Raw genomic sequence first — 21,895 nt, forward strand, 5'->3', positions numbered from 1 at the left:
CTTTGACTTCATAGCTAGGCATATTTTTTTTGCAAGCCCTTGCAATGAAATCTCCCCCGTCAGTGATAAGACGTGACTGTACAATTTCAAAGGGCTATTCTGCTTCCCTGTGCCTTCTAACACCCATTGGCATGGCCTGAACCAGCTCAGAGTAGCTCGCTGGGGCTGTTGCAAAGAGGATACAGGACTATAACCTTTGGACCTTTTGCAATTTGCTCTGAGCGCTCTAAACCCTTTGGCTCAGCTGCTTTGCCTGGGAGTATTTAAAGGCAGGTCCAAGTAGGGACAGTCAAATTCACTCTGTTGTTGGAGGACGAGAAACAGAAGGAAGCAGAGCAACCCCAAGGTTGCCTTTCAACATGGGGCACCCACAGCTGTGGCCCCTGTTGCTGCTGCTTCTGCTAAGCAATGAGGCTTCAACACGTAAGTAGGGACCTCTCAGGTGGCCTGGGGGAGAGGGCCGGTTCTTTTTAACTCCAGAAACAACCTCGATGTGAAAATATTCAATAGTCAGGTGGCTAATAATAGGAGCGGTTTTGACAGATGATTAGAATTATGGCATGTTGTTGTAAGGAATTTATTAAAATAAGAATGGTTCTGGATCTGGCCCATTGGCATACAAAGTGGTTTGTATCACCTACCTTCCATATTAGCATGTAGTATGGGCTCAACGTACACATGATTTCAACTTTAGAGGGAATATCGGGAATCGAACAAATGATCTGATGGGTTGGAATCGTTTATAAGATGTTATAGAAATGCTGGTTCTGCTTATTTTTAGGGATAGTATTTGCTTAGGGGGAATCCCTTCTGTCAAAGAGTTTCTTTCTTAGATTTATATCCTACTTTTTTCCCATTTGAATCCCCTGTGTGGTTTTGGCTGTCGTTTAAAAATATAGAGACGACGAGACAATTTACAACTTGAAAATTAAATCTTTACCTAAGTTATTGCTTAGGAGAGTCAGAATAACAGTCAATAGTAGTTGTATCAAGAATATCCTTCCTTGGGAGTCCATCTATTTTGAGGCAGAAGGGGTCATTTCAGATTTAAACACCATAGGATTGAACAACGATGCACTTGCAATCATAAATACGGCTTTCAGGGAGCCTAACGCAAATGTTAACTGGATTCAACATGGCAGCCTAATACCCTCTTTATTTTATCAGGTATTATTTATCAACACTATTTACAGATCAGCCAGGTCTACAAGAGTTTGCATCTCAAGCCCCATCATGGATTAGATAGATCTGATTCCCCCCCCCCCCCAAAAAAAAAGGCTGCAGTATTTAAATTATTTGTCTGGTATTGCAATCAAGGTTGTATTTTAGTACTTGTACTTATTTCCATAGAGGATTGCCTGATTAGTACATTTAAGAAAGGATATGCTTGGATGGGAATCGTGTTGCTTGGAACAAAAGAAGTTTACTGGAGTTTGTGTCTTGTTTCTTTTTGTATCTGAATGGTTGTCATATTTCACACAGTGAGGTTGCTTCTCTGTGCATTCGTTGCCTACTAAAAAAAAAATAGCATTCAGCAATATTATTTCCTCCACTATATTCTAAAGTTAATAGTGGAATTCACTGGCTTCTGAGATGAAACAAGTTGGATCTATCAAGACTTGGATAAGCACACAGGCATACTTATGGGTTACATCCAATGAGCTACATTCAATATTATGTGAGGAGATTTAAGAGAATATTCCTTGCAGAGAGGTTTATTGTTATTCATTATTATTATCTTTATAAATGGCTCAAGGCAACAAACATATCCATTGCACCTTCCTCCTCCAATTTACCCCACAACAATTCTGGGCTGAGAGAGATGTTGACTTTCGTGCCAAAGGTGAGACTAGAACTCACAATCTCCTGGTTTCTTGCCTGATGCTTTAACCACTAGACCAAACTGGCTCTTGGTTCCACAAAAATCTAGAGCAGGTTTAGAAAATGCATCAGTTTTGGGAGATACTTAGTTAATCCAAATTAAGAGTCTCTTTATATGTGTTACCAGAAGCAGATAGACAGACAAATAGTAATATAAAAGAATTTTTTTAAAAAACGATTCATTCAGAGACATGTTTTATCTCACTGAAGCAGTCACTTTCAGGTTTTGTAGTAGATGGTGTTGATTTTTGCTAGTATGATTTTCACCCATGTCAATCAAACATGAATTGCTGTTTTCTGATCATCCAGGTGTTTCTGTCTTAACTGTTAATACTACCCAACACAAAAGATTGACCTCTTGTTAGCAAAGAGAAAAAAATCAACCTAGTTTTACAGTTCAATCAACAAGTTTAAGATCATTGTCTGAAGTGGAGCACTGCCTTAATACTTTAAAATCATATAAACAGCATAGTTTCATAAAAACTATACTATATTTTGCTAATATAATATACAATGGAAGCTGTGGGGTTTGGGTCTTTTTAATTTTTCATTGTTTTTATTATCAAGCTCATAAAAAAGGCCTATTCATCTGATACTTGATTTAATACAATAGAAGTCTATAACATTAAAAAAAAAAACTATATCCATTTTGTAAAGAGAGAAATTCCTGGGCCTTTGTTTCCTGTCCATAAAAGGTTTTATAGACTACGAAAATGCTTGCACAAGAATCTATCCCAAATGTAAGACCAAACGGTATCACATGATTCTTTATTAGGGTTGTATTTTGCTAGCTATATTGCCTTAATTGTTACTAGACAAATGATTTCTAAGCTGGAAAGGGCACAATTAATTGCATTTTTTAATTTACTCTACAGAATAAAAAATTTTATTCAATAGAAGACTTTCATTCTACGGAAGATGAAAGGAGTTACTTGAATAAGTATTTTATTCAAAATAAAAGCCCTGTTTGTTCAAGTAATTCCTTTTTAATATCTTCCTTTATGCGATTCCTTCTTTTTTCCTGGCTGCTATAGAATAATCATTAAGCAAACTTTCAGGTTGGACTGTCACAGAGTACATGCCAATATGTGCAACAAAATTATACACGCTTATGTGTATAATCTTTATTATAAACTGTTCAAACTTGGGAGAAGAATGAGCAAGCCACAAAGATTATTATATCTGTGCAATATTAATTGCCTGGAATCTACATCCATAAACTTTAATGTGACGCAGACAATCATTTTTGTTTGTGGTAGCCAAACCTGGATTTTGGAAAGCAGGGCAGAAAAAATACTGACACTTTACGACTGATGCAAGAGAAGATTTTTGAGAATCCCATAGATAGTCATGATCACCAACGTCCGATGACAGATATGGCACAAGAAGGAGAAAGATAGTCAAGGAAACAAATGGATTATGGGATAAATCAGACTTCTCATATTTTGGAGGCCTTAGCAAACACCCTGCTTCCTTGAGAAGCCCACCATGGTGGTAGAAAAGGAAGGAAAGAGAAGAGAAAAGGCTGATCAGCAAAAGTAACAGATTAACAGAGATGAAAGGGACCTTGCAGGTCATCTAGTCCAACCCCCTGGCCAAGCAGGAGACCCTATATCTACCTCTACCTAGGATCGAACTTATAACCTTCAGTAAGGTGGCTGTAGAGGAATACAGCCTGAAGGGTCCAACTGAAGAACAGATACTCTTAGAAAACTTAAATCCATGTCATCGCTAAGAATCAATGCCAAGTTGTTAGCCCATCATCAGTTAACCAATCACTTGGAAGCTAATAGTAGAAGAAATTCTCTACGCTCTTTGAAATAATATTTCAGTATTTAAAATCTTATTCAGATTTGGGGCGGATGGGGGGAGAATAGGGAGAGTGACAAAATCAAGTAAGTAAATGTACCCGAAATACTTTTTAAAAACAAAAGCTATCCACTTGTGTTTAATATGGTGGTTATTTTATTTGTCCAGTGGATTGCAAAAGGATTTTTTTCTCCACTACTAAACCCTCTTCCTCTAAAATAATTACAGTAATGATGTACAATTTCTACCCAGACCATCCAAGTAATTTGCCTTCAGAAAACTGAAAGAATTTTAGCTTCACATACTATGGGGCTGGAAAATAAACTAGTATTGTTGTACTTCTGATGTTCCAAGTAGCGTTTACTTGGCTTTTGGCATATATTTTGATGGTTGTGGAGGAAGGGCAGAATAAAGGAATCTGCATAATAATTTATTTCCCAGAATTATAATTGGGAAATGTTGGCATCTGTTTTTTTTTTTTAAGTTTTCACACATAATAGCAATACACAGATATAGGAATGGCAAGGAAAGGACAGAAGGAGAAAATTGACTTGAAAATGAAATATTAGTAGAATTTGCAGATTAAAATCACAAGAGTCAAAGATCAGAAAGTGCTTATGAGCAACTCTGGAAAACTTGTTTATTCTTAAATGCTTGGCTGATTACATGGCGTTCTTCTGGAGGGTCAAAGTATCCTGTGAGTTTGTTTGCTCTCTGTCCCCTGATAAGCCTTGTTTTTCCAAACGTTGCCCTTTGGCGCCATCTTCAGACAACATGGAGGTCTCACACTTTCAATCCAACGCAGAAATCGTCCAGATTTTTTCAGTTTTATCTTATTAGCTTTGTAATGGTGGCTTTGCAAAAGAAGGGAAAGAGGAAGAAGTGGGGTTTTTGCAGGCTTAGGATTCAACATTATATTTAGATGTAGGAAGAAGAATGCTTGGTCAACCTATTTGAGAAAATATTAATCAAGGTATCTAGCACCTTTTTTTTCAAGACCACTACTAAGGGGGACTGAAATAGTAATGCTCATCAGCTGATTGTTTTCATTTAGTTGTCCCTGTATATCATGAATACCATAAATGCAGTGGTGGGATTCAAATAATTGAACAACCGTTTTTCTGCCCTAATGATTTCTTCCAACAACCAGTTCACCAAATTGCTCAGAAAGTTAACAACCAGTTCTCCCGATCTGGCTGAATCCCACCACTGCATACATGTGAAAGATTGTAGTTCCAGATGATCATGGTTATACAACTCCCATAATCCTGATCCAACAGGGGCATGGTAGCTAGAAAAGATAATACTGTTTTGCAATGCATCTCACTATGCTGTCTACATTTAAATGTATGTGTGGTATAATCATAGAAAGTAACTATTGTTTTAAGCTTTGTGCTCTCTCCAAAGAGCTCAAAACATTATTTGTACATCATTTTAGCCTCAAGAGAACCTAATAGAAAGATTAAGGAGAAATATGTTTATATTTCCAAATTAATCCAATGACTTGTGTCACAGAATAAGATTTGGTCTTGAATGTATTCGGATGTACCCTGACAAAGTAACCATTTTTTTTTTACGCGGAATTGTTTGTAGTATCTCAACGTGTCCTGAGAAAATAAATGACAGAAAAACAAAAAAAATAAGTTCTATGCGAATAAGTTATTTACTCAGAATGCATAATAAGATGGACTGCACTTATTTTGCAATCATTGAAATCCAAACAATTGTAAGGGGAAATTCATACAAACATACTTGTGTCTTCTAGGAGATGCAACCAGATTTAAGCCCTTTAGAAAGTACATCTATGATTATGAAACCGAAATCACAAATGGCGTGGCTGGAACAGCAGATTCCCACAGCGGCTCAAAAATTAAGTGCAAGGTAAGAAATGGGTAGGATCAAATATTTGGAGATGATCAGGCTGTACATCCTTCTCAACATACCAGCACCTTAAAACTATGTTCAAGTAGATGGGGAATTCACATATAGCAGAGAGAACATAAGCCTCCCCCCACACAAAAAAAAACCTAATAGTTGTTATTGTAATTGAGTTTAAATGGCTGATTTTAGCTAATGACTTGAGATCAGGGGTCTCCATCCTTTCCATTTGGAGGATGGGTAGAGGTGGCAGGGGCGGGGCAGTGGAAGAGAAGGCACAGTTTCACACACGTGCTCCTTTCACAAATGCAGCTTTGCGCACATGCTCACTGTCAGAGTTTGTCGCAAAAAATCAAATCCAGAAAGCACACAGAGATCACTGATTCAGCAGGATTCATTAACTTCTTTGTATACATCATAACACATGAATAAATGTACAATGCCAACAGCAGATTCTTCCAACGTGGTAGAAAGGAGAGATCAGTTTTCAGTTTCAATTCAGAGAGCAAACTAGATTCGTTCTCTTGCACAGACTCAGAGCTACATAGGTAAGCCACGCCTAGGCTCCGAGCCATCTGGCATGGCTCTCCGTCACCAAATAGTTCCCACTGGCTGACCCAGTTGTCATGCCTATACATTGGCTGACCTTGTTACCATGTCTTTGCCAGTTTTATGAATATTCTGACACTCACCCACCACTTCCACAGACCAGGTCTGAACATGCTACGGCAGCAAACTCTGGTTAGGGATCCCTCCTCTAGATCTCATATGTGCTACATACAAAATACAGCTGTTTAAAGTTTATTCCTAACAACTCTTTTCTGGCTAAAGCTAGAGACACTCTCTGTTTTTTTTTATATATATATATATATATATATATATATATATATATATATATATATATATATATATATATATATATATATATATATATATATATATATATATATATATATATATATATATATATATATATATAACAAGTATAATCTACTCCTCTCTATAGCCAATTTCTCTGATCACAATCCCATCTGATCTGCATAGCATTCTAGTCAAAACTGTGGAAATGATCTAATATATATCAAACAATGCCAGCAGATTGATGAACTGAAGTCCTGAATCCTAATTTTATTTAGTACAGCAATGGCCATGGGTGCTCCCCTCCTTCCCTGGGGTTAATTCCACTGCTCTCTTTTAAACATCTTAATTACTGCAGCTAAGTAATTAAGTAGCAGGATCCCCAGCCATCTGTGCACAGCCACACTGGAAAGTGGCAGTAGCTGTTCTGAAAACATCCTGCACGATATGCCCAAATGATTCCAGACTAATTGGCTTCATAGCCAGTGTTTTACACCTTTAAACTTCTCTGTTTTCAGGTTGAGCTGGAAGTTCCACAACTCCATAACTTTGTCCTGAAGATGAACCAGTGTATCCTTGAAGAGGTGTATGGTATTGATGCCCAGGGAAAGGCTCTGTTAAAGAAATCGAAGAATTCAGATGAATTTGCTGCTGCCATGTCCCAGTAAGAAAAAGCCCTAGCTAATTTTCTATAGGATTCTAACGCTAGCTAAATGTTTTCTGATGTGAGTGACATTGAATACTGAGCAATCCCATCGGAATAGAGCTGGAAGGGACCTTGGAGGTCTTCTAGACCAACCCCCCTGCTGATGCAGGACAACCTATAATATTTCAGACAAGTGACTGTCCAGTCTTTTCTTAAAGACCTCCAGTGATGAAGCACCTACAACTTCTGAAGAAAAGCCATTCATTCCACTGGTTAATTGCCCTCACTGTTAGGAAGTTTAAATATTCCTTAATATCCTTAAATATCCCAGGTTGCTTCTCTCCTTGATTACTTTCCATCCATTGTTTCTTGTCTTGACTTTTGGTCCTTTGGAAAATAAGTTGAACCCCTCTTCTTTGGGGCAGCCCATCAAATAGTGGAATACTGCGATCATGACAGCTGTGTCTAAGGGTGGGCTTCAAACATTTCAGCAATGGGTTCTCTGCTCGGTTGCTGGGTGGGTGTGGCCTAGTCGGCCTCCTGCACCATGGTGGGGGGGTGCGTTTTTGCCTTCCCCAGACTACAGAGGCTTTCCTCGAGCCTCTGGGAGGGCAAAAACTGCCTCCCCATGGCTCTGGAGGCCTTCCAGAAGGGCCGTTTTTTCCTCTCCCCGAGCCTCCTACACTTACTTCACATCCAAAATAGGTTGTGTGGAGACTCCTGTGAGGGATGTGGTGGGGTGGCAGGGTGTGTGTGGTAGATAGGGCGGGGCCAGCCAGGGGTGGGATTTGGAGGTTCTCTGCCATAATGTTAGCTATAGGTTCTCCCAAACCCGGCCGAACCTGTAGCAGCCCACCCCTGGTTGGGTCCCAAAGGAAGAACCAGAGAATGAACTGTACAGTTCTGTTGCAAATAGCTTTTATCCTACTCTCAGACACAGTGTGTTGCTACAGCATTCCATAAGCTTTGAAGCAACTGGCCTTATCTTATCCAGAAGCCTGCTTTCCTTCATATCTTTAATGATCATCTTTCTGATATTCTTCATGGAACCAGGGAAGACTACTCAGTACTCTGAGCAGAACATGAATAGTCTGGATGCTTTCATGTAAAGCATCCAGTAAAACATCCAGCCAGAAATCTCTTTTGCAGGCATAGAGCCCCATGTAGGAAGGAAAGGTTTTAGATTTCCAAACACCCGTTCATTTTTTTCCAAAGTTGTGAAACACAAATTCAGGGGGAGGAAACCCCCATTTTTGCAAGTCACCTATGAAAAAAAATTTAGGAACACAAGTGTTTTATTTCTTTGTCTGTTGGAAGAACAGTAACATTTCAAGCAGAAGGTGGTTTGAAAACAGAGTTTTGCTAAACAATTCGGGACATATAAAATTGTATATGGACAAGGAAGGATCCTGCTCTTTGTTATGACAATCATTAAAACCATGTCACCAGCAATTGCCAGAATGCATTTTAAACAGAAACACATAAAAAGAGAGAAAGAAGAATTCCAGGTACAAATGAGGAAAAAGTGCGCTGAGGCATTTCAGAAAAAATAAACTCCTTTTAGTGGAACTCCATTCCATTGCAAATTTTTTAAAAAAATCTTTTTTAAAAAAAGGAACACATTTTCTGAAATGCATTGGGCCAAATAAAATCTTGGGATTTCTCCTTCTCTCTTTTGTTTTCTTTATGCATCATGACATATACTGTAATATTTTCTTTTTTTAAAAAAAGTAGCTATGATCCTGGCGGAGATCCTACAATTTGGGGAGAAGAGATATCTATATATTTCAACTATAACAGAGAAGCTTGACGCTGATGATGATTTATACATATCTAATGAAAATCTATATAATATTCTATCATAGAGAATAGCTGGAGAGACAATATGCTAGGCATGGAGCTATTTTATAATGTAAAAGAAATCAGGAAAAATATGACAATCAACTATCACACTTAAAGGTTTTAAAACTAATGTAGGATTCTTTATGAGACTGCCTGGTGTGAACAGATTGGGTTCAGAGAATGATATACTGCCAAGCATCATGATAAGGTTGACTGAAGTGATTCATGAGGATGGTGCAAGCAATTGGTGCATTGTGGGTGCACCTCGCTTCACCCACATAACACCTATCCTCCGCGAGCTGCACTGGCTACCTGTCGATCTCCGGATACGTTTCAAGGTGCTACTTGTCACCCATAAAGCCCTTCATGGTAGTGGGTCTGGGTACTTGAGAGAGCGCCTACTGCCAATTACCTCCACGCGACCGATTAGATCCCATAGACTAGGCCTCCTCCGAGTTCCATCTGCTGGTCAATGCCGACTGGCAACTACGCGGAGGAGAGCCTTCTCGGTGGCAGCTCCGACCCTATGGAACGATCTCCCCGTGGAGATTCGTACCCTCACCACCCTCCAGACTTTCCACACAGCCCTTAAACTCTGGCTATCCCGTCAGGCCTGGGGCTAAAGACTGTAACCCACCCGAATGGTATGAATGTTGTGCTTTTAATTATGTATTGTTTTACGTGTCAAATGTTTGTTTCCCCCCCCCCCTTCGAGTTGTAAGCCGCCCTGAGTCCCCCCAGGGAAAAGGGCGGCATATAAATAAACTTTCATAACTCATAACTCATAACTCATTGTGAAACATACTTAAAAAATTCTTGAAGATAGAAACAAGCCATAGCAATCCAAAATGCTTTGGAACCTCCAAGTGGTAATAGATGCTGGGGAATAGACCCAAGAACGAGATGGCTGGAAAAACAAACAGAAGACTATTGAAGACTATAGGGTTGGCTGGAACGTGAAGAAATGTTAAACTATGTTTTTCTTTCTCTAAATATGTAATTTTTTTTGTTTGGACAGATATGAGCTGAAAGTCAAAATTCAGGATGAGAGGAACGTTGAGCTGTATCCTGTGGACAACGAAGCTACCCATATACTCAACATCAAAAGAGGCATCGTCTCTGCTCTCCTTGTGCCAACAGAGGCAGAAGCCAATATCCAAACATTGCCCATGGTAAAGAACATATCCATCCTGTTTTCTTTCAATGAATATGATTAAATATGGCTCAGTGACCCAGGCAAACTGTTGCCCCTGTGAGAAGGGGTTTTTGGGTCGTTAAACATGCTTTGATTGACTATAGAGAAATGTGGTATTTTTGTCTTTGTAGGATACGGTCTATGGAGAATGTGACAGCAACATTGAAGTAAAAAATAGAAAAAGCAATGCTCCTAATTTAGTAGACATTGAAATAACAAGAAATCTGAAATCTTGTGAGAACTTCAACCCTATCAGAGGTTATGTCAGCCCAATTGCTTTCATTAAAGGCTTGGTAAGTACATGGAGCATGAGAGAAAATGTGCACTATTTGTGTTATATGACTGGGATATACCACATTTTCCATAATCACTATCATTACGAAACTAAGCTATCATTTTTATCAATATAATTTGATGAAATATCTTTTCTCAGAGATCAAGTAAGATTTTTTTTTTAATGAGCAAACCAAGTATTAAAATTAAAAAAGTGAAATGCAAGTTTCTAGCAGGAGTCGTGATCTAAGATCCTCACTTTGTTTTGTTCTTGGGACTGGCCTTTCTAAACCTATGAAGTGGTTCACAACATGCAGAAGATCTCAAATTAAATTGGGGCATTCTGCCTAAAAAGTAAATCCTTTCGCTCCTTTTTTTATTTCCTCTGGGAGGGGCCATTCATCGTCCACCTTTGGCCTTACTCCCAAGTCGACCCCTGTTCTTTAGCTGTTCCCTTCATCTGGCAACTCTGCGCATGCGCACACTGGGAACAGGCTCCAGCTGTTCATCTGCTTCACTGATGTCTGACTCTGAAGGCAGCTGATAACAGGCATATGGCTCTGCCCCCCTCTCTGCCTCTGACACAGAGCCCTCATCAGAGCCTTCCCCAGACTCCAGGACTGGCCCATGTTCCTTCCCAACCTCCTCAGTGTCTGAATCTGCTGCCAGCTCCACTGGTGGGCCACCACAGTTTTTTAAAATTGTTGCTAATATAAATGATAAATAGTGATAGGTATGGATTAAACTGGAATTTTATATGATTTTTTTCAAGGGAGGAAGATCATTTAACTGTATATTTGTTATCCAAATGGAAATGCAGCAAAAGCAATTCCAATCCATACCGGCTCACCAAAATAGATGACAAGCTAAACAAGTCGTCATAGAAATCATATTCTAGGGACAGCAGCCCTAATTGTTATTCTGGTCACTGTAAATAAGCAAACACCGTTTGAAGATGACCCACCAGTTTGGGTAGAAGAAGGACTGAATGTTCCATTCCTCCTTTGCTCCATCCACATTTGTACTAGAACGATTAGCAAGAAGGGAAATAGTCAGCAAGTCCAATACAGTATAAAAATGCAGCATTTCTAGATGAAATGGTGAAACTCTCTAGGTCCCTCCTCTATGATTCCCAGCACGAAAGTAACATTTATGGATTTAAAAAAAAAAAAAAAAGCTTATAGTGGTTTTGGTTTTGAATCTAATTCAACTCCAATTTTGTTTGTAGAATGCACCTTTATCCACCCTGATAAGCAGCAACCAGCATTGCCAATACACTGTGGATACAAAGAAAAAGCATATATCTGAAGCCATTTGCACTGAGAAACACTTGTTCCTGCCCTCCTCGTACAAGTAAGTTGCATAAGGTTATTCCCCCCGACCTCTTCCTGATCACAGTTTATGTCAGCTCCTCTCCATTAATTAATTAGGAAAGAAAGACCACGAGACTCCATGCGTGGAAATCAAGTGTACTTTTACTAATTAAGAATGATTAAAGGCAAAGCGTAGCGAAGTCTGAATAATTAGGCGCGAAAGCGATTGATATATAGAATAGCCCATTCCCCACCCCTTGGCATCATAGTCCCAGTCCAATCATAAGTCTTCCAAGTGTCAGGTGTGAGATAACTTCAAAAGGCATCACGAAGATGGAATGTTGGTGCCGTTAGTCCTGGCGGGAAACACCCACGCATGCGTAGTCCGATCAGTCGGTGAACTCCAGAACCTTCCTCCAGCACAATGAGTAACCCCTCCCAAATACCATGCCCTCCCTCCCCGTTTCATGGCAGCTGAAGCGACAGCAAAGCAGAAGCTGACAGTTTACATCTATGGTTGCAAACAACACCACGTTACTTTATACAAAGCTTTGTGTATTGCTTTTTTTCCCCCTTATTGCAATAGAAATCAATATGGCATGATGGCGAAAGTCATTCAAACTCTGAAATATGAAAGCATTGCCAACATCAACAACAGGAACATGGATGGTAAGTCTTTAAGCAATGGTTTCCACTTTGATTTAGTTCCTATCAGTCATGGAAGGCAGGGATCCAGTCCTCCAGTCTGTGGATTGGCACCACAGGCTATGGCCTGCCAGAAACCAGGCCACATAAACAATCCATGGGAATTGGAAGCCCCATCTACGGGAAGCAGGCAGCATGCGAAACCATACCCCTCCAGTCGGTAGAAAGCCCTCTCTCCATGAAACCGGTCCCTGGTGCCCAAAAGGTTGGAACTCACTGATGTAAGGGCGGGGGGGGGGGGGTTCTATGTTACCCATAGAGGAAAAAAATGAATTAATATTTTACCTACCTGGTTTCCTAGAGGAGGCCTTAAAGGAAGTATTTAGGTTTATTAATTGACCGAAGAATTGTCTGTTATAAGGAAATAATGGAAGCAGCCACAGTTGTGGAGTGCAGTATCTCATTGACTATTATGCTTCTTTAGAGCATTAATAAAGATTTTAAGATCATCAGTGCAAAGGCTGAATGCTTTAATAATTACCCCCATGCAATACGGAGAGGGATTGTGAGCAAACTTGTTTTGATTTGTACTTCATGACTCAGGCACCGAAGGCAACAAGATCTTTGGTTGATCTCTTTTTTAAAAAGTATCAAGCCCATCAGGATTAGTTAGCAAAATCTATTTACCACTGGTGACTTGAACAGTGGTAAACACACCCATCGGGTTAATGTTTCCTATTAGACTCATTTGAGCCGAGGTGGCGCAGTGGTTAAATGCAGCACTGCAGGCTACTTCAGCTGACTGCAGTTCTGCAGGTCGGCTGTTCAAATCTCACCGGCTCAGGGTTGACTCAGCCTTCCATCCTTCCGAGGTGGGTAAAATGAGGACCCGGATTGTTGTTGGGGGCAATATGCTGACTCTGTAAACCGCTTAGAGAGGGCTGAAAGCCCTATGAAGCGGTATATAAGTCTAACTGCTATTGCTATTGCTATTTGGAAATAGAAGCATTTCAATGTGACATTATTCCAGTTGGAACAAGGCTGAAACACTTCTGGTTTGCTCACCTGGACATCCGGTTAGCTTACAAACAAAGAAAATTGATTCTTTTGCGAGAGTCCAGGATGAGAGTTTGTATCCTTGAATGATGTAACATAAAACTTACTATGATAACCAATGCAGTCATTTGTCGACTTACAACAATTCATTTAGTGACCATTCAAAGTTACAACGGCAGTGAAAAAGTGACTTATGACCATTTTTCACACTTCCGACCGTTGCAATATCTCCATGGACATGTGATTAAAATTCAGGTGCTTGTGACTGTTGCAGTGCCCCAGGGTCGAGCCGAGGTGGCGCAGTGGTTAAATGCAGCACTGCAGGCTACTTCAGCTGACTGCAGTTCTGCAGTTCGGCTGTTCAAATCTCACCGGCTCAGGGTTGACTCAGCCTTCCATCCTTCCGAGGTGGGTAAAATGAGGACCCAGACTGTGGGGGCGATATGCTGACTCTGTAAACCACTTAGAGAGGGCTGAAAGACCTATGAAGCGGTATATAAGTCTAACTGCTATTGCTATTGCTATGTGATTCCATTTTACAACCTTCTGCTCAGCAAAGTCAATGGGGAAACCAGATCACTTAAAAATCGTGTTACTAACTTAACAACTACAATGAATCACTTAACAACTATGGCAATAAAGGTCATAATAAAGGGCAAAACTCACTTAGCAACAGAAATTTTAGGCTCAATTATGGTCATACATTCAGAACTACTTGTACTGCAATAAGTTAATAGCCGTTGTATCTCATGCTGGCTAAGCATTGGTGGAACAAAGTTAGGTATTTAGACTTTGCTTATTCCCTGTATGCACCAGAGGCATCCATATTTCACATCATTCCAGAGGAGCCTTCAACTTGTAGGAGTATCTTTAGGGGGAGCATGAGTGGTTACAGTTGGAAGGACCTGCAATTCCACTCAGACAAAGCCGACTCTTGAAATAGCACAAAACAACTACTTGTTGTTCAACTCTCCTTTGAACTTGGCAGTGACGTAATGGTATCAATTTGAAAGATGCTTTTTTTTTTCTTCTCCCCCCAGTTACTGGCCTGATAAAGAGAGAACTGTCTTTGGAGAAGGTGGAGGCCAAAATTCTCAGGCATGGCGATGCCGTTCTGAAAAGTCTTCAAGAATTAAAAAAGCTGTCAGTCTCTCAGCAGAACCATAAAAGAGCCAACTTGTTCTACAGATTTGTTACGGGCCTGAGAAGCTTGCATAACAGCACACTTGGCCCAATGGTGCCAAAGTTGATGGAAACATCCAGGTATTTCATCATCATCTGTTGACTTATTGTAATAGAACCCTACAGTGGAAAGAAATGGGCCACCCAATGGATGTTCAACCGTATGCCTTGACCCTATGACTTGGCCATAATCAACTTACACTGAAGCCAATGCTGATGAATATAAGTCAGGGAGAATAGTGGGCAAAAGTTTTACTAGCAGAGCATAGAAGACTCAGTATGGCTCTGTGGATAATCTACTTTTGTGACAAGATTTATTTACTTCTCCCTATATCAGTGTTGGCGAAACTTTTCGGCAACAAGTGCCAAAATGGGAGCATGCACATGCCTTTGAATCCATTCTAATTCCTCTGCTTTTTTCTTTTCTTTTCTTTTTTTATAGAGCCATCACAATCCAGGCCCTGGTTCAGTGTGGAACCCCAGAATGCTTGGGAGCTATCCTTCAAATATTGAGGACTAGTGACATTGACCCTCTGGTGGCAGATGCAGTCACATTCAGCTTGGGATTGCTACCTTCTCCGTGCACGAAAACAATACGGGAGATTCTAAATATGGCTCAGTACCATCCAAGCCGAGCGTCTTTCTATGCCTTGAGCCATTCAGTGAATAGGTATGTGATAACTTAGTGTATTTTTGATAGGAAGAGTTGTTGCTTAGGAATATAATTTAGCTAATGCAGCATTCACTAAAGTTGTCATTAGGAGTGCAACTGTTAACATAATGAATTGCTTAAATTAAGCCGCTATTAACATTTTAATTGACTGAAAATGAGCATCTTTTGGGCACGAAACCAGCAGTAATGCTGGCAACAACCCACCCCTGCCTTTGAGAACATGAGAACTGCCACGTGAGCCTTCATTGTTATGACTTTTGCATTATATATGTTACCAGCAATGTGTGTAAAACTGGCCTTGTATAGATTGCCTAGGCTATCTATAGAACGTGTGAGGTTTTTAATTGTAATTTTAATAGATTTGTATGCCGCCCAATTCCGGAGGACTCTGGGTGGCTTACATAAAACTGTTTAAAAATATTTTTAAAAGTTTAAAATACAAAACAGAACAATAGCAATAGCAATAGCAGTTAGACTTATATACCGCTTCATAGGGCTTTCAGCCCTCTCTAAGCGGTTTACAGAGTCAGCATATCGCCCCCAACAACAATCCAGGTCCTCATTTTACCCACCTCGGAAGGATGGAAGGCTGAGTCAACCCTGAGCCGGTGAGATTTGAACCGCCGAACTGCAGATAACAGTCAGCTGAAGTGGCTGCAGTGCAGCACTCTAACCACTGCGCCACCTCGGCTCTTAGAACAGATTAAAAAAGACACAACATACACTCAATAATAGTGGGGTTAAAGTCCAATCAAATATCCGCAGCCCCAGGCCTGCCAGAACAGCCAGGTCTTAACAGACTTTTGGAAGGCCGAGAGAGTAGGGAGGGTCCGGATCTCAGGGGGTAGATCGTTCCAGAGGGCCGGGGCAGCTACAGAGAAGGCTCTTCCCCGAGGAGCCGCTGCCAGATGACATTGTGTGGTCGACGGTACCCGGAGAAGGCCCGCCCTGTGGGATCTTATTGGGCGCTGGGAGGTATGTTGCAGGAGGCGGTCATGGAGATATCCAGGTCCTAGGCCATGTAGGGCTTTAAAGGTGATAACCAGCACCTTGAAGCGTGTTCGGAGACCGATAGGAAGCCAGTGCAGCTCATGGAGGATAGGTGTAATATGGGTGCACCTAGGTACACCCAGTATCGCTCGCGCGGCTGCATTCTGGACCAATTGTAGTCTCCGAACACTTTTCAAGGCAGCCCCATGTAGGGCGCAAGAAATCTCTTAATATGCAATTATAACCCTAACTCTTTATTGAAAAGTTGTGTATGAAAGAGAAAGAAAAAAATGCAAAATACAGGTCGTTCTTACTGAGAGAAAAAAAACAGGAGAAAAAAGACCAATATTGACCAACAAGGAAGGCTAGAATTGCATTTTACCTGGAGTATTTTATACTTTTGACAGTTTGCCTTTTCACATTGCATAAAATGTGATGTGCGAACCATTAAGTGTTTTTTTTTTAATACTTTGACATAACATTTTTGGCATTCTTTAGATTTCCTACCCATTCTATAAAATGCCTAATTTGACACAGTGATGGAAACATATACATTCTCTCCCCCTCCTAACGCACATCCTTTAAAAGATGCTAACCAGGGTGTGGGCTTCCCCAATTTTAGCAACAGGTTCTCTGCCTGGTTGCTGGGTGGGCATGGCCAAGTCGGCCTCCTGCACTATGGCAGGGACATTTTCACCCTCCCTTGGCTCCAGAGGCTTTCCTCGAGTCTCCAGGAGGGAGAAAACGGCCTTCCTCAGGCTCCAGAGGCCTCCAAAGGCCGGAAATGAGCCCGTTTTTGGACTTCCAAAACTTCTAGGTGTCCCGTTTTTCACCCTCCCCAAGTCTCCGCGCAGCCCCTGTTCTTACCTGTCCACTGTACAAAATGGGCCTCGTGGAGACTTCTGGGAGGGGGGCAGGATGGGTGGGGGGGCAGGTGGGCAAGGAGGAGCCAGCCAGGAGCGGAACTTGCAGGTTTACGAATTTCACATATTAAATTATCTTGCAAATTTTGAAAGATCTTTCCAAGTTTCCAATCTTATCTTCCAGATTCTACTCTCAGAAAAAAATAATTACACCAGAGTTAACAGATGTTGCAAACTTCGTAACGTCTTTGCTTGGCAACGAATGTTCAGGAAATGAAGACCTCACCTTCCTGACCTTGAGGGTAATTGTTTGTAAAAAAAAAATACCAACTTTTAACATTGCAGATTAATATTACTTGGTGGGGAGGGAAAAAAAAACTAAACTTGTATTTTCTGTTGTGCTACACAGGCCATTGGCAATATGGGAAATGTTTTGGAAATTGTCAATCCCAATGTGAAACAGTCCCTAAAACTATGCATTCGAAGTAATGTTGCATCCCTTGACGTCCAGAAAGCAGCTATTCAGGCACTGAGGAAAATGGATCTAAATGATGAGGTAAAGCAGACTATTCTGTAACTTAATATGCTTTTTCAAATATTCTGGTTTTTTTTTATGGGTATCGAACAAATCTCATCTCTAAAGATACAACAAATTTCACATACATTGGCTAAACTAGTTTCAAGGTATTGTTTTGAATAAAAGTGAAGTCATATGATTCTATTAATCATATTAATATCAAAAATGGACTTCAAACATTTTGATTTTCCATAAGAATGTAGCTTATGATTCCTTTGTTTGTGTAATAGACATTTGGAGAATTAGATAATCAATAGCAATAGCACCTAGACTTATGTTCCACTCCATAGTGCTGCATAGCACTCTGTGGTTTACGGAATCAACATATTGGCCCCAACAATCTGGGTTCTCATGTTACTGACCTAGGAAGGATAGAAGGGTGAGTCAACCATGAGTTGGTCAGGATCGAACTCCTGGCTGTGGGCAGAGTTAGCCTGCAATACCACATTCCAACCCATTACACCACCACAGCTCTGGTGAGTTTTAAATGCACCAAATCCTAAATTAGCAATTAAACCAGCATAGCATAGCAAATCTAGCATAACAATTAAACTAATCACAACTGCTTAGGAAAATGCTACATTTTTTCCTTTTATTTCAGGATCGTGGAATGCTAATTAGAGTCTTCCAGGAGGCCTCTTCCCCAGCTGATAAACGTTTAGCGGCATATCTCCTACTGATGAAATACCCTTCCAATGATTTTTCCAGAATCATTAAAATTGCTTTGAGGGACAAGAATGAACAAGTGAAAAATTTCGTAGCTTCCCACATTGCCAATGTCTTAGATACTACTGATTTTTACAATGAACCGTAAGTCATTTTCAAATCTGCTGAAATTGTTTCATACTTTATGTTTTAGTTGAGGTTATGCTTTAACCTTAATGAATAACTTCGTGAACTTCATAAACTGTTTCAACTTCTCCACTCATTGTATTCCAAAACAACTAGACCCAAAGATAGTTTCTTTGGGTCTAGTTGTTTAGATAGTAGGCTGTATTGCTATTATCCTTGTCATCTTTTCATCTTCTCATATTTCTCACCTCTCATATTTCCTATTACCTTCCCCTAACGGTATATTATGATTTATCAATTGTTGTTTGTATCTTATGATTTATGTTGTTTGTATATACGCTGAGAGTTTATGTACTGGACACAATTCCTTGTGTGTCCAATCAAACTTGGCCAATGAAGAATTCTATTCTATTCTATTCTGTTCTGTCGTTTTCTGTTCTGTTCTGTGTTGTTCTATTCTGTAACTCAAAGCCTGATTCCATAAGTGGATGTCCTGTGAGGCCAAAATTAAATGGATTAACCTCAGTGCCTTTGTGTGGGGGCTAAAGAACACCTCTTTGAGGTGTTTTTGAGATATTGAGGCATGTATCAAAGAGAGCTGAACAAATCAAAAATGGACCTGCCTCTAAATGAAAAGATTTTCCAAAATTCTCTGTGCAATCTTGATACTCTTGGAACTTTTTCTTGAAAGATGATGAAGGCAGAAGGAAAAGCTGAAGCAAAATTGCTCCCCTTTGGAAGTAGGCTATTAATCTGAACTGTGAGGCAAAATTGCCTTCTCCTATATTCACTTATCTAAGGTCTTTCTTAAACAAAAACCTGTCCTAGTTAAAAGTAACAAGGACTTTTAGGGGGAAAAATGTGTTTTAATGTCAAATGAAATATTTTGTTCTCTGGGAACTCTTAAAGCTCATGATTTTATTTAGAAAGTTATTTTAGAACTTTTGACCCCTGTTTCATTGATAGGGCTGCAATTAAGTAGTAATTCAGAATTTAATTATAGGGTTTCCCCTTCAGATCCCCTTTTTCTCTCCTCCCATCACCAGCAGTCCAGTTGCTAAAGAGATCCCTAAAATGATACAGTAAATTTACATTACTGAAAACTACCTCAGCATTATTAGGATATTTTTTTAACTTTCTTTTGCTTATTTGGACATTCTGTAATCAGGCTCAGAATCAAGATTCAGGAGGCACTTAAAGGAAGCCAGATGCCAACAGTTAAAGACTTCCGAAGATTTTCACGGAATTATCAAGTTTCCAAGATGGTGACTGTCCCATGGTCTGCGGATCCTTTCAGAGCAAAATTGGAAGGAAATCTGATATTTGACTCAAGCAACTATATAGCTAAGGAAACCATGCTGAAAACAACATTAGAAATATTTGGACTGAAACCTCTGGATATATTTGAGGTACAACAGCTTTTAAATGCTTTCTTCTTCTTTCTCCCTGTTTATTTTTTTTTCTACCCTTTACTAATATTGTTATCAAAGTATTGCGTTATTTACCATTTTATTCAAATACTGTGCTGGAACTCAAAACAGAATATAGTTTTAAAAGTCAATCCTATATAAAATTGCATCCAACAGACATGCAATTTGGGTTCCACCACAAAACCGTGCCCGACTAAACCGCGTAGCTGACATCATCAACAGGGCGACAACAGCGCGGAGACAGAAGCACGCTGTAAACGCTAAACCTAAAATTAACCCCTAAACCTAAACCTAACCCCCCTAAACCTAACCCTAAACCTAACCCTAAACCTAACCCTAAACCTAACCCTAAACCTAACCCTAAACCTAAACCTAACCCTAAACCTAACCCTAAACCTAACCCTAAACCTAACCCTAAACCTAACCCTAAACCTAACCCTTAACCTAACCCTAAACCTAATCCTAACCCTTAACCTAACCCTAAACCTAACCCTAACCCTTAACCTAACCCTAAACCTAATCCTAAAGCTAACCCTTAACCTAACCCTTACCTTAAGTTGAATCGGCTTGCTTTCAAAGCACTATTTAAAGCCCCCTTCTTTCTCCGCCCTGGCTGTTGTCGCCCTGTTGATGACGTCAGCGACGCGGTTTAATCGGGCGCGGCTTAGTCGAGCACGGTTTTGACGGGTCACGTGCAATTTGAATTGCCAAACTGCAGCTAGCAGTCAGCCGGAGTAGCCTGCAGTACTGCACTCTAACCACTGCGCCACCTCGGCTCTTAAGAATAAAATTGCTAAATCTGCAGCTATTATGATCATGCTAATATCTTGATATCAAAGGACAAAGTCTGTATGCAGTGATGACCAAACACAACACCAAGGAGCCATTAATTTTATATTTGAAATTCCAAAAAAGTTGAAGTCGTTCTCTTTATTTACATTGCAACCCAATAATTAAACATTTGGAATCAAATCACTTTGAAATCAAAGTGACTTAAAATTTTAGTTAACGTCACTCACAAATCTACAGTAATACAGTTAATCTCCTCTTCCCCAAATGCATAATTCATTTGTTTGAAACAACTTAATCTTAAACACAGGAAGTCAATGAAGATTTATAAATAAGGTAAATAAAACAAACCAAAAGAAAGTAACAATTTAAAAAAATCTAACAAATAAAGTATTCCAAGCGAGCCAATAGATTTGTGGTGTTGTAGCAACTTGACGACATGTCTTTCCTGAACAAGAAATAAAAGAAAATCCTTTCCTGGACTGCATTTAATTTGGGACTATTAAAGCTCTAAAATTTGTATTTCCCTATGGAAAGAACAACCTATCTTCCACAAGATTTTCTAAACTGGTATTTTGGCCAAGAAACACCTACAGAACTGCTACTGAATGTTTAGACAAGTTAACCCAGGCTTTCCGAGTGAAATGACTTCCATTTTCATTTAACCAGATTGGTCTGGATGGGAAAAACCTAGAGCCTACTGTTGAAGCAATGTTTGGGCCAGGAGGATTTTTCCCTGATGCTGCTACCAAAGCTTTGTACTGGATTGATGGAAAAGTACCAGAACAGGTTTCTCAAGCCCTTTTTGATTATTTTGGATATTCCAAGGGTCCAACACAGAATCAGGTATGTGTTTTCTTGGTGTTTTTGTACTGTTAAGTTTTACAAATAAATTAGAACCTCTGTAGAGTATTTGGTCAAGTTTAGTAAAATGCTGAAATAACTGAACTACTATTAGGTTCAAATGCTATCGTACTCAATGCAGGTTTCTCACTATTATCTTTAAGTAGTTAAATTTGGGATTAGGTATGGCTTTTTTTTTTCTAAACTAGTACTGAATAAAAATGTACCAAAGTTACTAATTACTATCAAACTTAAAGTAGTGACCACAATGTAAATACAATGGTGATATGAACAATTAATATTATTACAATTGTTAGTACAACTGTTATTACACTATTACAGAGGTTAAAACCGATAGGA

General features: G+C 39.7%; 1 protein-coding gene across 1 annotated transcript in view; it reads left to right on the forward strand.

The window, feature by feature from the left end:
- The first annotated feature begins 289 nt into the window (after positions 1–289).
- The window catches only part of APOB (apolipoprotein B), a 52,897-nt gene continuing 31,291 nt past the window's right edge, over positions 290–21,895 (forward strand). Inside the window, exons 1-14 of the mRNA XM_087716964.1 lie at positions 290–423; positions 5,456–5,571; positions 6,945–7,090; positions 9,933–10,086; positions 10,241–10,402; positions 11,611–11,735; positions 12,282–12,364; positions 14,437–14,659; positions 15,021–15,248; positions 17,289–17,406; positions 17,514–17,660; positions 18,283–18,491; positions 19,642–19,882; positions 21,362–21,538. Of these exons, the coding sequence (XP_087573090.1) occupies positions 360–423; positions 5,456–5,571; positions 6,945–7,090; positions 9,933–10,086; positions 10,241–10,402; positions 11,611–11,735; positions 12,282–12,364; positions 14,437–14,659; positions 15,021–15,248; positions 17,289–17,406; positions 17,514–17,660; positions 18,283–18,491; positions 19,642–19,882; positions 21,362–21,538 (2,193 nt within the window). The 5' untranslated portion in view covers positions 290–359. The remainder of the gene's footprint in view (positions 424–5,455; positions 5,572–6,944; positions 7,091–9,932; positions 10,087–10,240; positions 10,403–11,610; positions 11,736–12,281; positions 12,365–14,436; positions 14,660–15,020; positions 15,249–17,288; positions 17,407–17,513; positions 17,661–18,282; positions 18,492–19,641; positions 19,883–21,361; positions 21,539–21,895) is intronic.

The sequence above is a fragment of the Thamnophis sirtalis genome, unplaced genomic scaffold (genome assembly GCF_051295495.1).
Source record: "Thamnophis sirtalis isolate CommonGarterSnake01/CBP01778 unplaced genomic scaffold, rThaSir2_p1.2 scaffold_5, whole genome shotgun sequence".
Taxonomy (NCBI): Eukaryota; Metazoa; Chordata; class Lepidosauria; order Squamata; family Natricidae; genus Thamnophis; species Thamnophis sirtalis.